This window comes from Coturnix japonica, chromosome W (genome assembly GCF_054131305.1).
Source record: "Coturnix japonica strain WE chromosome W, WE-NBRP24, whole genome shotgun sequence".
NCBI lineage: Eukaryota > Metazoa > Chordata > Aves > Galliformes > Phasianidae > Coturnix > Coturnix japonica.
Genome location: NC_140701.1, coordinates 4,102,847 through 4,116,224, shown reverse-complemented (window position 1 = coordinate 4,116,224; position 13,378 = coordinate 4,102,847). Strand labels below are relative to the sequence as shown.

At 45.3% G+C, this 13,378-nt stretch overlaps 1 protein-coding gene and 1 long non-coding RNA gene across 2 annotated transcripts; both read right to left on the bottom strand.

Annotated features, from left to right (window-relative positions):
- Positions 1-1,574: 1,574 nt before the first annotated feature.
- Positions 1,575-3,316, bottom strand: LOC146754290 (uncharacterized). Its single transcript, XR_014938880.1, has 2 exons — positions 3,206-3,316; positions 1,575-1,870 (listed from the first exon to the last, which is right to left on the bottom strand). It is a non-coding gene; the product is annotated as an uncharacterized LOC146754290 (long non-coding RNA).
- An 8,449-nt stretch (positions 3,317-11,765) lies between these two features.
- Positions 11,766-13,173, bottom strand: LOC146754289 (obscurin-like). Its single transcript, XM_085527506.1, has 2 exons — positions 12,582-13,173; positions 11,766-11,938 (listed from the first exon to the last, which is right to left on the bottom strand). Exons 1-2 carry the CDS (start codon positions 12,829-12,831, stop codon positions 11,766-11,768), a joined length of 423 nt encoding a protein of 140 aa, XP_085383632.1. The 5' UTR covers positions 12,832-13,173.
- Between the last annotated feature and the right edge of the window lie 205 nt (positions 13,174-13,378).

The following is a 13,378-nucleotide window of genomic DNA, read 5'->3' as shown; positions in this document are numbered from 1 at the left end:
AAACAAGTCTTCACATACAACTTGGAAGCTAAAGACAAGTCTGACAAAACAGACTGCACAAAAATGATGGATAATTAACAGAGCAAATTGCTCTTTCAAAAACAGAGTTTATGTCTTCTGGTCATAACACTTCAGAAGCCTCAGAGGCTTCTTCTCCTTTGTATATTTTCATTAATCTTAGATTTTGTTTTCATTCAATGTGACCTCACTAAACAAATATTGTCTAAGACCATGAGTATCACATAAATGTGCAGATCTCAAGCTGCTCACTTATCTAGTACCCTTGGCATGATGCTTTATTTTCCTCAGCTGATCATCTCGATTGTGCCTGTTGATTGTGCAACAACAGCCTGTTGGTCTCGATTACCTGTGAGAGGCTCTAACTTTGGCCGGGAAAAATCATTTGAGGACAAGTAATTCTCTTGGAATCAGTAAGGCAGTCTTCCCATTCTTTCTTATCAGCACCCATCTTACATGTTAATAAAGGATTCTGGAAATCAGTTTGAAGATCAAGAAACAATTCAATTCAAGCATATGCAATCACAGGATTTGTACGTCACCTGCAAAAGTCATTTTATTCTATCCACAATCTCATCCTACATGCAGTTCCTTAGAGGGTTCCTTAGGCACACCAATCCCATGCTCCTATTACAGACCCTTGCATAAGACAGGTGATATACCTACAAGATTATCTACAGCTTAGACTATGAAAACAGGGAGTCTAGCTAGAGAAAATTATCTACCTGTGCTTCTGAGCAATCTGTTAACCACTCTCATACAGTTCAGGCCAATCCAAACAAGATGCAATGACATGTCAGCCACAGAAACAGCTTGATTTTAAGGAGTTTGTTTGGACAAGCCCCTGTTGCATACGGTGGTCAAACATGCATTACTTGGGGGCACATTGTAGTTGATTTAACAGATACTCTTACCTTTGGCTTTGCACAGAGTCCAAAGTCTATCAGCTTCAAATTGTCAATTAGCAGATTTTCCCGGTGGATGACAAAGCAGTCAGGAATGATTTCCACCCAAATGCCCAAGGAAACATCTTTTCTCTTCTCTTATTTCCTGCTGTGGACAGTGGTTCCCAGTCTACTCAAAGCTCGCTCGCTCTCGCTGTCTCAGAGATCTTCACTGACTGCTGGCAAGTTCCCATCTTCCAATATCCCAGGTGGGAAATACTAGCTTGTATCTGTTGGAAAGGACCTGGGGACTAGGAGGACAAGTGGTGAGAGACCACAGGCTGAATGCAAGCCAGCAGTGTGCTCTGACAGAAAAGAAGTACAACAAGATCATCAGCTGCATTAAAAAGCAGCACAACCAGACCAGGACAAGTCATTCCTGCTTCAACACTCACTGGACCACATCTACAATACTGTATCTGGTTTTTGGCCAGGAAGGATAACAACCTGAAACAAACTCTGTGGATGACCTCCAGCCTGTGCAGGGGGCTGAAGCTCCCACTCAGAGAAGAGAAGCTGGGGAGAAAGATGTTTGTTCAGGGTGCAGAGGAACCTCATGGCAGCTTCTCAATGCCTACGGGGTGGGGAGAGGGGGTGCGTATGAAGATTGACTGAGGCTCTGGCCAGCAGGTCACGATGGGATTGTGACAGGAAACAGTCATACACCTAAACAGCAGACTAGATAGAAGGAAATAGCTTTCCAAGCACTGAACATATTACCCAGAGAGAACATGCAGCCTCATCCCTCGCAGAAAGTGATGATGAGAGTGGGAAAAGCTCTTGAGAAACTTGGTCTCACGATTCCCAGAGCAGCAGGTTCAGGCACAAATCTCTACAAGTCACCTCCACACCCAGTTCCTGTCCAAGCCCATAAATCCATCAGCTTCTCAGCTGGAAGCCAGTTGCTTCTAAAACATACAGACAATGATTCATTTTTCAGAGGGGAAAGGTTCCTTAGATAGAGGGATTTCATAAGATGCCTAGGAAAATGCTCGTGCTGTAATGATTTGCTTTACTGAGTGATACCAGCAGCTTACAAAATGCCAAGCTCTAACCTATTGGTGAGGAAATATTCAAGCCTTCCAGTACCTAACCTGTGCTTCAAGACTTCAGTGACAGAAAATCCATTGGATGGGGCCAGAGGAATGCATCTCACCCCATACCCTCTGTACAGCCACCATTTGTTTAAAGGATCACTCTTCCTTGAGGCACAAAACTAGAGCAGGTTACACAACAGACTGACACCACAAGGGCTTTTCTCGAGATACAAACTGCAGCAAAGAGCATCACAAAAATGTGAAACCAACACTCAGATCAGATCTGTGTCTCTGCTCCGCTCATTAGGAGCATCATGTTTTACTCCCCTTTCAGAGGAAGATACTTCTTCAAGGATAACAAAATCCAGCTCAGCTACAGAACACAGTACCACATAGCAATAAATATCTAACATTTCCTGTAGGGAAAGAATCCTAAGCACAAGTTATTGTCTGAGTTTCAGCTGGGACTGAATTATCTTCTTCAGTGTCTGATATAATACTACGTTTTCATTCTAGAGAAACAATGGAGATAGCGCAGTGATGCTTACAGTTGCTGCCAGGCAGCGTTGTACAGAGCCACAGTCAATCTCAGCTGAGAGCCCAAGGAAGTGAGAAGGAACAGAACTAGGACAGCTGACTTAAACTGGCCAAAGGATATTCCATACTATATGACATATTGTGGAAGGAGTTTTGAAGGGGGTATAACTTCATGTAAATCTCTTCCACTACTAGGAGGCTAACTGGACACTGATTGGTAGGTGGTGAGCAATTGCTTTTGCATTCATCATAACTATTATCCTTTTCTCTATCTCAGTACATAATTCTATCTCAACCCATGAGTTCTACTTTGTGTTACTTCTCCCCCCTTCAGTTCTCTCCTGCAATCCACTGGAATGGAGTGGAGTACTGTAACTCTCTCTGCCAACAGAAAAATAAAAACACATTCATTATTATTTATGGAAGACTGACTGCAGTTCAGGCTCACTGGTTTGAGGTCTCTGGGCATAACCCTGACTGTGAACAGAAGCAATTGCTGAAACAGTCTGTCAAAAAAAGACTGGAGCTTCCTCTTCCAAAAGGCGGTCCTTAGAAACAATGCAATCAAACAGCTTCCCTGTAAGATAAGGTTATCTGAAAATGCATTTAGAGAGTATCAGAGAAAGATAAGTAAGAAAGACAGCACAGAAAGCAGAAACTATTTCTTACCTCTATGACTATAAATATTTCTTTGATGTCTCTCTTACGTGATCCAATGGGCAAACATGTTGATGACTTCAGTTCTTCATGGCATCAATTTCTGTTTTAGCATGAGGCAAGTCATCCTTAAGAGACCATAAAAGCAAGCGATGAAATCGCTAACTACTGTGACATACCAGGTACCACATCTGACTGCTGTGGAACAGAACAAGCACATATGGGACAGTACACAATTCAACATCAACTCAGCAATGACTGACATCACTCCCATAGAAATTCTGAAACAGAGCTGTGAAAAATGAAAAGTAAAACATTCAGCATTTTCATTGGCATTTTGGTAAAGTTGCTGTAATAATGTAACAATAATGTAATGTAATGTAATGATGTAATAACTTCCTCCATTTTAAAGCCAGAGAATTCTGCCCTCTGAACAACCAGCAACAAGATTTGTGGTGCTCTGTTAAACTTTTTCCAGCTCTACAGCATCTTTCAAAAGGCAATGGGACCAGTAGGCTGCATTCGTATGTACCATCCCACCTGCCCCCGTGTTCTTGAGAACTCCACAACTCCAACAAAAGATATTATCATATTTAAATGCCTTTTGGCTTACCCCTACAGTAACTTTCTCCATGATTTTTAGTGCAACTTTTTCACCAGACAGAAGATGCCGCCCGAGTTTTACCTTGGCAAAACCACCTACAAATCAAAACACAGATGCTTAAAGTTGAGTGTGAATTCTTCTCTAATATAACATTACAATTTCCAACTGGTTAAAAAAACGAATTTCAAATTTATACAAATGAAACCTGACTTAGAGAACTGACAAGAGCTGTTAATCTATTCTCAGATTAATTCTAGAGTGGTGAGACAGACTGTTAGGCGTGCTGTTTCTGTACAAAGATGACACTTACCCGTTCCAACTGTTTCATGGAATTCCTAGTACTTGAGAATTTCCTCGTAGTCACTGACAGACATCCTGAATGTGCAAGAACTGAAGATCCTCCAAGCACGTGCAATGAGGAAGTGCCAGCAGTGTTCACATCCTACTTAGGACATATTCTTAGAGGCAGAAGGGACACTCGTGGCAGATCCAGCAATGCTCATCTTCTCACCAACGTGCATCCCCCTCTCACCCAGCAACAACAAAACACAGTGCATGAAGCTGGCTTCACTTAGGTTAACAATATGGAACATCCCTCAGGGCTTTGTGCCACAGAGCAGTAGCAGGGCTGGTCTACAGCTTGAGGAAGCAGTGGAAGCCTTTCCCTGTATGGTTACAGTGTCCCTGCACGCACCCCACAGCCAGAGCGTTGCAAGCTGAGCTGTCTTGCTGTTTCTTGTACTCATCCCAATCTCTGCGAATGAAAACTCAGAATTCAGTCAAGGCGTTGATTGAGCACGAGCGTGCCTTTATTCAATAGGAAAAAGGAGGGGGTGTGAGGTCTGGAGGAAAGATGGGACTCATTCTCTGTTGTCTGATGAGAGTGTCTCAGAAGTCGTGCTGTTGCCCAGAGCCTGGGACTCTTGGCCTGATTCTACCTCCCCCTCCAAGATGTTTGGCTTCTCCTCTGTAATGCTGACCTGAGCCTGCATGGTTGTGCTGCTGTCAGGGCACTCGTGCTGTGCTTGGGCTGGGCTGTCCTCGAAAGGCACTCGGTTCAGGCTGGTGCCTGAGGAGTCTGGCAGGCTCAGGTCAGCAGCTTCAACAGGTATGGGATGAACGAGAGCTTCAACGATGATGGCATTCTTCTCTTTATAACTGATGTTATACGGAAGGCTTTCATCTGAACTGCAGCATCCTGTGCTTAGTAACAGTTCTTCATTGATGGAATCACAGGATGCCGCATCGTAACATGCCTGGCGTCTTGGAGATATACAAGGGCTCGGGTCACCTAGGAAGGAGTAGATGCACAGCAGTTAGTGTCAAAGTTTCACAAGATGAATCATGAAACAGGTTCTTGACATTTGGCTATGCAGTGATGGTGAGCAGAAGCAAATAGGCTTCTAGCAACAGTGTCACTGTCTTGAAAGTGATCCTCGTGCAGGTCCAGCTCTTGTGTTGACAAGAGACTCATTTGGGAAAGACAGGGGTCAACTGAAGATGTCAGGCACAGGCTTGAATGCCAGAAGGATGTACAAGCCCACTGAAAGCATGAATTCTACCGGTGTTGCTGACAAGCAGTGATTTGAAAGCTGGATTTGCATGCTTACCTGCCAGGACCAAGACTTCAGCTTCAGAGGGCTCCCTGGCACTGCTCTGCAGTTGGCGTTTGGCCACAGGGGATGGTTTGCCCAGGCAGAAGCAGGAACGCCAACTGCAAGCTGCTGACTCTGCCCTCTTACTGGGAGAACTCATTCTGCAGAGAAAACAGAGCATGCTGTCAGTCGTGGTGCAGGGTGAGGGAAGAGCTGCACCGAACCCTTGCCAATAGTTGCCTGTTCCTGGCAATGCCTGGTTTGGATGCTTCCATTCCTACAGCTCAGCCCTCAAGTCCTGTTGGCTAAATACCTCTCAACGATGTCAAGCAGGGACATGGATCCCGAGAATGTTGGAGGCTCAGGCTGCTTCGCTCTCCTGGGGCAGGCCTTCAACAGGGAACGAAGGCAGGAGATGAACTTGCCCCGTTTCTTTGGCTCTGCGCAACAAAACAAAAAAACAAGTTCATTTCAGCCCTGGCTCGGTTGGACGAGGCCGAGTGCAACACATTCAACAGAACACGTAACAACAGAAAGCATGTTCCCAACAAAGACACGCAAGAACGGATTTTCCCCATCCCTGGAGGTGCCCAAGGAGCTTAATGCAGTTCTCTTTCTAAACTTGCTCAACTCGGGCATTAATGAACCCCCTGAAAGCCACGTTCAGACCCCATTTTACTAACCCGCATTGTCAAATGTAAAATACGCACCTGGCTTTGGCAACGAATGTAGGATGGACTCGGGCAGTTTTCCCCTGATGAGTTCCACGCACTCACCAGGGAAAAAACCAACCTGTAATAAGAACAAAAAGACAGGTGGGCATTAGCCCAAGCCCAGAGCCAAAGGGAAGGTCCTCTGACACCGACACAGAGCAACTGTTTGCATCCAGAAGCCATCCTGTGCAGGCAGAGCAGCTCCAACCGGAGATTCCCGACTCTACTGAAGCTGTGCTCTCTAGTCAAAAATGTGTGCCTACCTCAAAGCCACGCTTGCCTCTCCAAAAGGGGCTCATCTCCTTTGGTGGCATATCAACAATGCACACGATGTCTCCAACCTGCAAAAGATTGAAACATCAATCCCAGCTTCAGCACAGCTAAAACAAAAGCCTTCTTCTACGACACAAAATATGAGAGTATTCCCGAGGCGTTCACACTCTATACTAATTCTGTGCACAACAACAAGGAACGCCTGGAACTGCTTACCTCCAGAGAGAGCTCATCCGGCCCCTGGGCGACGTGGCTCCTAATAACATGGGCTGCCGCAATCGCTGGTACGTTTAAAGATGACATAGCACGCACCAGCTGCGGCTCCCACATGTTATCAGCCTGCAAAACAGAGCACAGGCCGTGGTCAGGGCACTGAGGACAAACCAGGAGGATTTCAAGGTGAGGAGCACATCTGCAAAGAAAGCTGCAGCAAATGCGCTCCGTCCTTATCAGGAGCACTTCAGAAGGAGCTGCACGTCTCATCACAGTTATTTCCCTTTCTGGCGTGCATTGCCAGGCCATGCAAAGATGCATCTCTCTCTACCCAGACTAATCAGCAATGGCACTGGCACAGACAAGTGGCCAGGCCCTTTTTGGCCCATTCTTTCCTGCAGGAGAGTACACCTGCAGCTCCTTCTAATGGCTCAACACAGGGAAAAAAGACCGGCCAGAGCTTCATACTGTACCTCCGTCGCCGCCAACTCAGGCTCACAGCTGATCCCACTGCACGCAGCACCCATCACAGCAAGTGTGAACAGCTGGAACAGAGCAGAAACACACTTCTGTTTTCTCTATTCACACAGCACAGTATGGACAGACTTCTTCAGAGCTACCCGCGCATACCCTGCGGCAAAACCATGCGGGGGGACAAAACATGGCACGTACCTGGCAGTGAGATCACCTCAAGCTATCTGCAGCAGTTCCTTGTCGCTTTGCTCGGATGAAATGAGAGCAAAAGCTGCACCGAGGCAGTGGGCGGAGGGTGAGGAGAGGAGAGAGAAAGAGCAGGTCAGTGAGCAGGGCTAAGACAGTCATGGAATAACACACACAGCACAACTGTCCCACCCACTTGCTGCAAGACATGCTGAGTCTCAGGCTACGTGATGCCTGTCCGCCCAGCAACTTTACAATGCTTCCACTACTGAGCAAAGACAATGGAAGAAGCACGGGACAGGTGCCAACTTTACTGATACCCCCTTTGGAACGTGTGTACCGGGGAAAATTACGTCTGATGGTCAAGAGTAAGCAATACGGTGCTGTGAGCTCCGACAGCCAGCAGTTCTCAACACCTCACTGCCCACCCATCCATCCCACGTCAGCTCAGCTTACCTACAAGCTGCTGCACACGACGGTGAGAAGAAAAAGCACTAAAGATACTAACTAAAGCCACTAACTAAAGGCACTAACTAACTAACGGCACTAACTAACTAAAGGCACTAACTAACTAACGGAACTAACTAACTAACAACAGTAACTAACTAACAACAGTAACTAACTAACAACGCTAACTAACAACACTAACTAACTAACAAAACTAACTAACTAACGGCACAAAAGGCACAAGAACAACAAGACAACCAACCACTCCGACCACTAGCTCACCCACAAAGGAACACAGAACGCACCGCTCCTCCCCTCATTCCAGCCGCTTATGACATCACCAACGGCCAACAGCCTGGTCCACCATGACCCCCCACAAGGCGGGAAGCCAAGACCACGTGGTCACGTCTGATTCCAACACGGCACCACAACATTCCAGGACTCAGTGTGGGCTTGGAATTCTATCCTGGTGTGGCAGCGCAATGGGAGGTGTTAGGGCACAGCTGAAGAGCTGACAGACAACGGACGTTTCCAAAGGAGGGTGCCAGATTAACTCTCAGCATTCTCTTGCGGGGCTCTTAGGAATGCTTCAAACCCATTTTCACTGCCTAGCTCATTTCTAGAAAGCCCAGTTGAGAAATGCTCACTTTGTCTGGGGAACGCCTCTATGCATCATGAATGAAAAATAAAATAAAATGGGCACGCGACCCTATGAAACTTACCTCTCTGCTCTTGCTGTCAGCCAGACACCTCAGATGAGCATGACGTGTCCCTGCTCCTGAATGAAGATTCACCCAAGTCTGTGTTCCTCTCTGCTCCATCTCTGGGTCTAAAAGAAACACAGACAGAGATGATTACAAGATCCTTTGTGCAGACGAAAGACAAGGGTGCACACGAATTCTGTTTAGCAAGAAATACTACATTCCCAATGGTAGTACTTGAATCCTCCTTTGGGGCTGGAGCTCAACAGGTCAACACATCAGAAATAACACAAAGTGCATCTGGAAGACGTGTCTCAAAGCCCAGAAAATCCAACACGGGAGGGGGCTGGACAGTGGACCACAAGTGTCCATTTCCATTGCAGCTCCCTGTAGAGAACAGCACCAATCAGCAGGCATGAATCAATTCATTCACAAGCTGCACAATGACTCTGTTCTTTACATGATAAAGAAACACACAGAGATTCCTGACCAAAAAGTTGGGAGTTAATAACGACCAAAGAGGTTCCTGTTCCTACGCCTCATCCTCTCACCCCAACTCCTGGGTGATGCCCACAGGCTTCAAGTCAGCTCTCAAATCTGTTGAATTCCAGTCACAGAACTCCATCAAGAAGGATGTCACACATGTGACACTTACATACATTTTGCATCAGAAACAGTGACGCCAGCAGGAGCAGAGAGGTGACTGTCCCCCTGTACTCAGCACTGGTGAGGCCACAACTCTAATTCTGTGTCCAGTTTGTGGCCCCTCACTGAGAAAAAGACACTGAGGCATTGGAACGTGTTCAAAGAAGGGCAACAAAGCTGGTGAGGGGTCTGGAGCACAATGGGGCCATATGAGGAGAGGCTGCAGGAGATGGGAATGTCCAGCCTGGAGAAGAGGTGGCTCAGGGGAAACCTCATTGCTCTCTATAACTTCCTGAAGGGAGGTTGCAGTGAGCTGGGGGTCGGCCTCTTCTCTCGTGTCATTACTGATAGAACTAGAGGGAATGTTTTCAAGCTGCGGCAGGAGAGGTTCAGGCTGAACATTAGGAAATATTACTTCTCAGAAAGGGTGGCCAGGCACTGGAATGGACTGCCCAGGGAGGTGGTGGAGTCACCCACCCTGGGGGTGTTCAAGGAACGTCTGCAGAAATCCCTGCTGAAATCCTGACCTCTGCCACAGGTGGCTGAGTGACACAAAAGCTGTGTCCTTGGTTCCCGGCCTTACCTTCACATGCTGTTCATCTTGCTCTGCAGCTCCTGTTCTGAATAGTCTTCTTATATTCCCATGTGATGTACCCTGAAATACATCATTTAGTGAGTCTGAACAAAACATAAGACATTAATTGGAACTGTGAAGAAATGTTTTTTGCACTTTACTTGGAGGATGTTACATGCTATACCTTCTTTTCTCAATTGTAACACATGATTTTTTATAAAAAGAAACATAGCAAGTCAGCTCTTCAGTGTGCATATTGATGAAACTTGGTGAAATACAACTTTAGAAAAAGGTAATTTGAAAATTTAAATATTCTTATCAGAATCTCTGCTATTAGTTACCGTTCCAATGTTCTGATTTGATGATGATTCTCTCAGAGCTGTTTTGTCACTCGCCACCTCAAATGCACTTCAAGTGCTTTAGGAGCATCACTGGAATTTTGAATAAACTCGATACATTTTAGGAAAGCTGCTACAGATGCATGACTGAAGTACTTTGGAAAAATATAATCTTGATTGAACGCTGAACAGTGTTATTTAATTATAATCCAGGTAATTAAATTAATTAAACCAAGGGAATCACCTCCCAGTCAGTCAGCTCCCACCAGGGAAATCGCTTCCCTGCCAAGCAGATGCAACCAACACAAGCTGCTACATCACTCTAGGGCCCCACTGAGTCTTCCCAAGGGGTCTCCAAAGGCTTCCCTGTTGACTTCTGGGAACCTGAGAACACTCACATGGAAACCAGTGCCCCCTAATGTGCCCCAGAGGTTTCTCAGGGCCCTGCAATTAGCTCTACAGACATCCAGACATGCCCCAGAGCAAGTATGTGTGCTGTAGGGAGCCCAAGAGACATTCCAGAGTATGCTAGTACTCCTCAGTGCGCTCAAGGGTTCTTCACCTGTCTCTAAATATGCCATACTTGACTTTGTTTTCTCTTCTGGAGCTTAGTTCTCAGCTTTGCTTTCTCATGCCATTTATCATTCAGTTTAGAGATTATTTTAACTAAAATATTTTAATCCACCATATTTTCTGAAAACTAAGAATTGATCCCGCTCAAGGAAACAGAAGAGAAAAACATCACCCACAGGCTGCAGATATTTACCTCGACTTCTCTACATGCCTTCCCCAGTGTGCTTTTCAACTCACCTTGCACAGTGACCCTGGCTTTTGTTTCAGAGTCCTCTGTCTCACAGGTGTACTCCCCGCTGTCCTTGGCGGTAGAGTCATGGATGATCAGAATGGCCCCAGTTCCCTCCTGCTGCAAGTCGTACTTCTGGCTTTTTCTGATTGCTTTGCCATCCTTGTACCACCTGATGTTCACATCTGGTTTCGACAGCTCACGGCTCAGGCTGATGTCCTGCCCTGCTGCTGCTGTCTTATCCTCCAGCTGTTTTGTTACCTCAGTAGGTTTTTCTGAAAGAAAACATGCTTTTTGAGTAACATACACTTAGGGTAGGATGCCTCTCTCAAAATACACGCATCTACATGCTGGAGATAAGTTAGAGAGGCACTTGCAACAGAGGCCATCCTACAGCCAGCAGTAATCTGTAAAGTACAGACAATAGAATTCCAGGCACCATTAATTCTCTCTTAAATCTACCCCATTGAGGATGATGAACCATGTCTGAAAACTGCCTCTTCCTTCTCTCCACTGATCACACTGGGAGCCTCAGATGATGCTCTCAGATGCACATGTTCTAGATAGGAATTTGTTGTACAGCTAGATGATGTGAAGGCCATCCCTTCAGCTTATACTTAGAGGATATTGCTCCCACAGTTCCCTCAACAGATCATTCCTGATTTACTGTTAATGGAACAAGCTGTAGTGAGATGCCCATTTCCAACACTACCCCAGTGCTTTGGGTAGTTCTCACATTTGTGTCAAATGGTTCCTCCTTTTACTTATTTTTAAGAGAAATTCTCAGTGCTTCAAGGTTCAAGTAGAAGGTTGCTGTTCACTTTAACCATATTATGAGTTAGCTCTCATGACAATCTTATCAGAAGACAGTTGAAGGAATCAGACCCCAGAATCTCTCCCATCTCATTACCTTTCACAGACAGAGAGGCTTTGGAGGTTAGACCACGGGCAATAAAAACGACTTCCCCAGAGTCAGTAGGAGTCACACTTTTGATAAGGAGAGTCTCTTACCAACCCACGTTAGAAGCTTTAAATCGCCCACCACTTTCCACTCTGCTTCCATTCAGTGTCCACTTGAACTCATCAATGCTTTCATGGGACAGAATGCATTCAAAAGTGCCATCTTCTACCTCCTGGATTTCATTGTTTTTCAGCCGTTTGCTAATGCCAATATTCAGCTCTGGAAGATAAGAGATAGGTTAGTATGAGGTTTAGATGGAGAAAAGGCATTCGTGACCAATGTGAGTAGCAGTACTGGTGTTTGAACTCAGGATTTGCAGATCATGGCTGCGTTCCTTACTGATGTATTCTCTAAGACATTCTCCTCTCAGAATTACCAGAAAGCTATAAAAAAAAGAGACGTGAATCTCTTGGCTTTGCTCTGGAAGAACTACAAGGAGAGCAGCTCAGTCCATGGAGCACAATGAAGATTCAATGAGCTACAGAGGGAAAAACCTAACAGAGAGGACAACTCTAGGATGCTGCGTGAGAAAAAGGGTTTTGCCTACGACAAGACATTAAATGTTTCTATTAGCTAATTTGTTACCATCCTACCCCTACTGGTGTTCAAACCATTTCTCCATTTTAGGGATGTTTAGAAAGGAAACATTTCCAGGACATTCTTGACGTGTTTTGTGATTTTCATGGCAAAAGGAGATACATTTACTTCAAAAGCAATGGGAATTTTCCAGACATCACTGCGCTAAATTGCAGAAATACAGTTCTATTGTAGAAACTATTAAGGCTCGTGGGGGAATAGGTGTAAGACATAGTGACCACACTGAATGTGCTTTTAGCACTCCTTCACTTTCCACAGTACTTACCCTGAACGCCGACATTTGACTTGGCAACATCAATGCCAATATCACAGGTATATAAACCTGCATCTGACTTCTCGAGGTCATGGAGAAGGAGACATAGGGTCTTCCCAGACTGTAGCAGCTCAAACTTGTTGCCAGAAGTGAGCACAACACCATCCTTTTTCCACACTGGTTTGACCTTCTCTTTAGAGACTTCGCATTCCAATTTAATCACACCCCACTCCTCAACAAAAGCATCATTCAAACACTTCATGAAGACAGCAGGCTTCTCTGCAATTAAACAGGCAAAACAGAACAACGTGATACAGAAGTTGAGACATTTCCAGTTGTGTTCAGATTTTTAAAGAGGTATCAATAAATCTTTACCATTACTGACGACACCAATATAGAACCTAAAGTGGTTTCATGTCTGTTGACTGAATACGCTTTATGGAATTCTCAAGTATTCAGTAGGAGAATACAGGGAACAGGAGGGACAGCCTGCATTGCCGTGGGTGGGACTGATATCATATGAAAAAATTGGGATGTAGCTCTTCTAAAGCTGGAGAGCTGGCATTGCCCTCACGTGGAGCAGAGCTCATACAGCAGGCCACAGGATTAAGAGGATAAGCTGCTGAACACTTTTGATTTTCCTCTTTCAACAGTGAGTTGAAAATATAATAAGTACTTTAGGATGTGAATGGAGACTCTTACGCTGGGGACAACAGGAGATAAAAAGCCTGCAAATTTCTTTCAGATAAAATCAATGACAAACTGCATCAAATTTAGGTGCTACCAAACTTAAACTTGTCTACTTCAGA

What these genes read in the sequence shown, in the direction of transcription:
- LOC146754289 (XM_085527506.1), bottom strand. Translation starts at nt 12,831, where the DNA reads ATGAAGTGTTTGAATGATGCTTTTGTTGAGGAGTGGGGTGTGATTAAA. An exon ending in GTCAAATGTCGGCGTTCAGG is followed by an intron (nt 11,939 to 12,581) that starts GTAAGTACTGTG and finishes CTTATCTTCCAG; the next exon opens with AGCTGAATATTGGCATTAGC.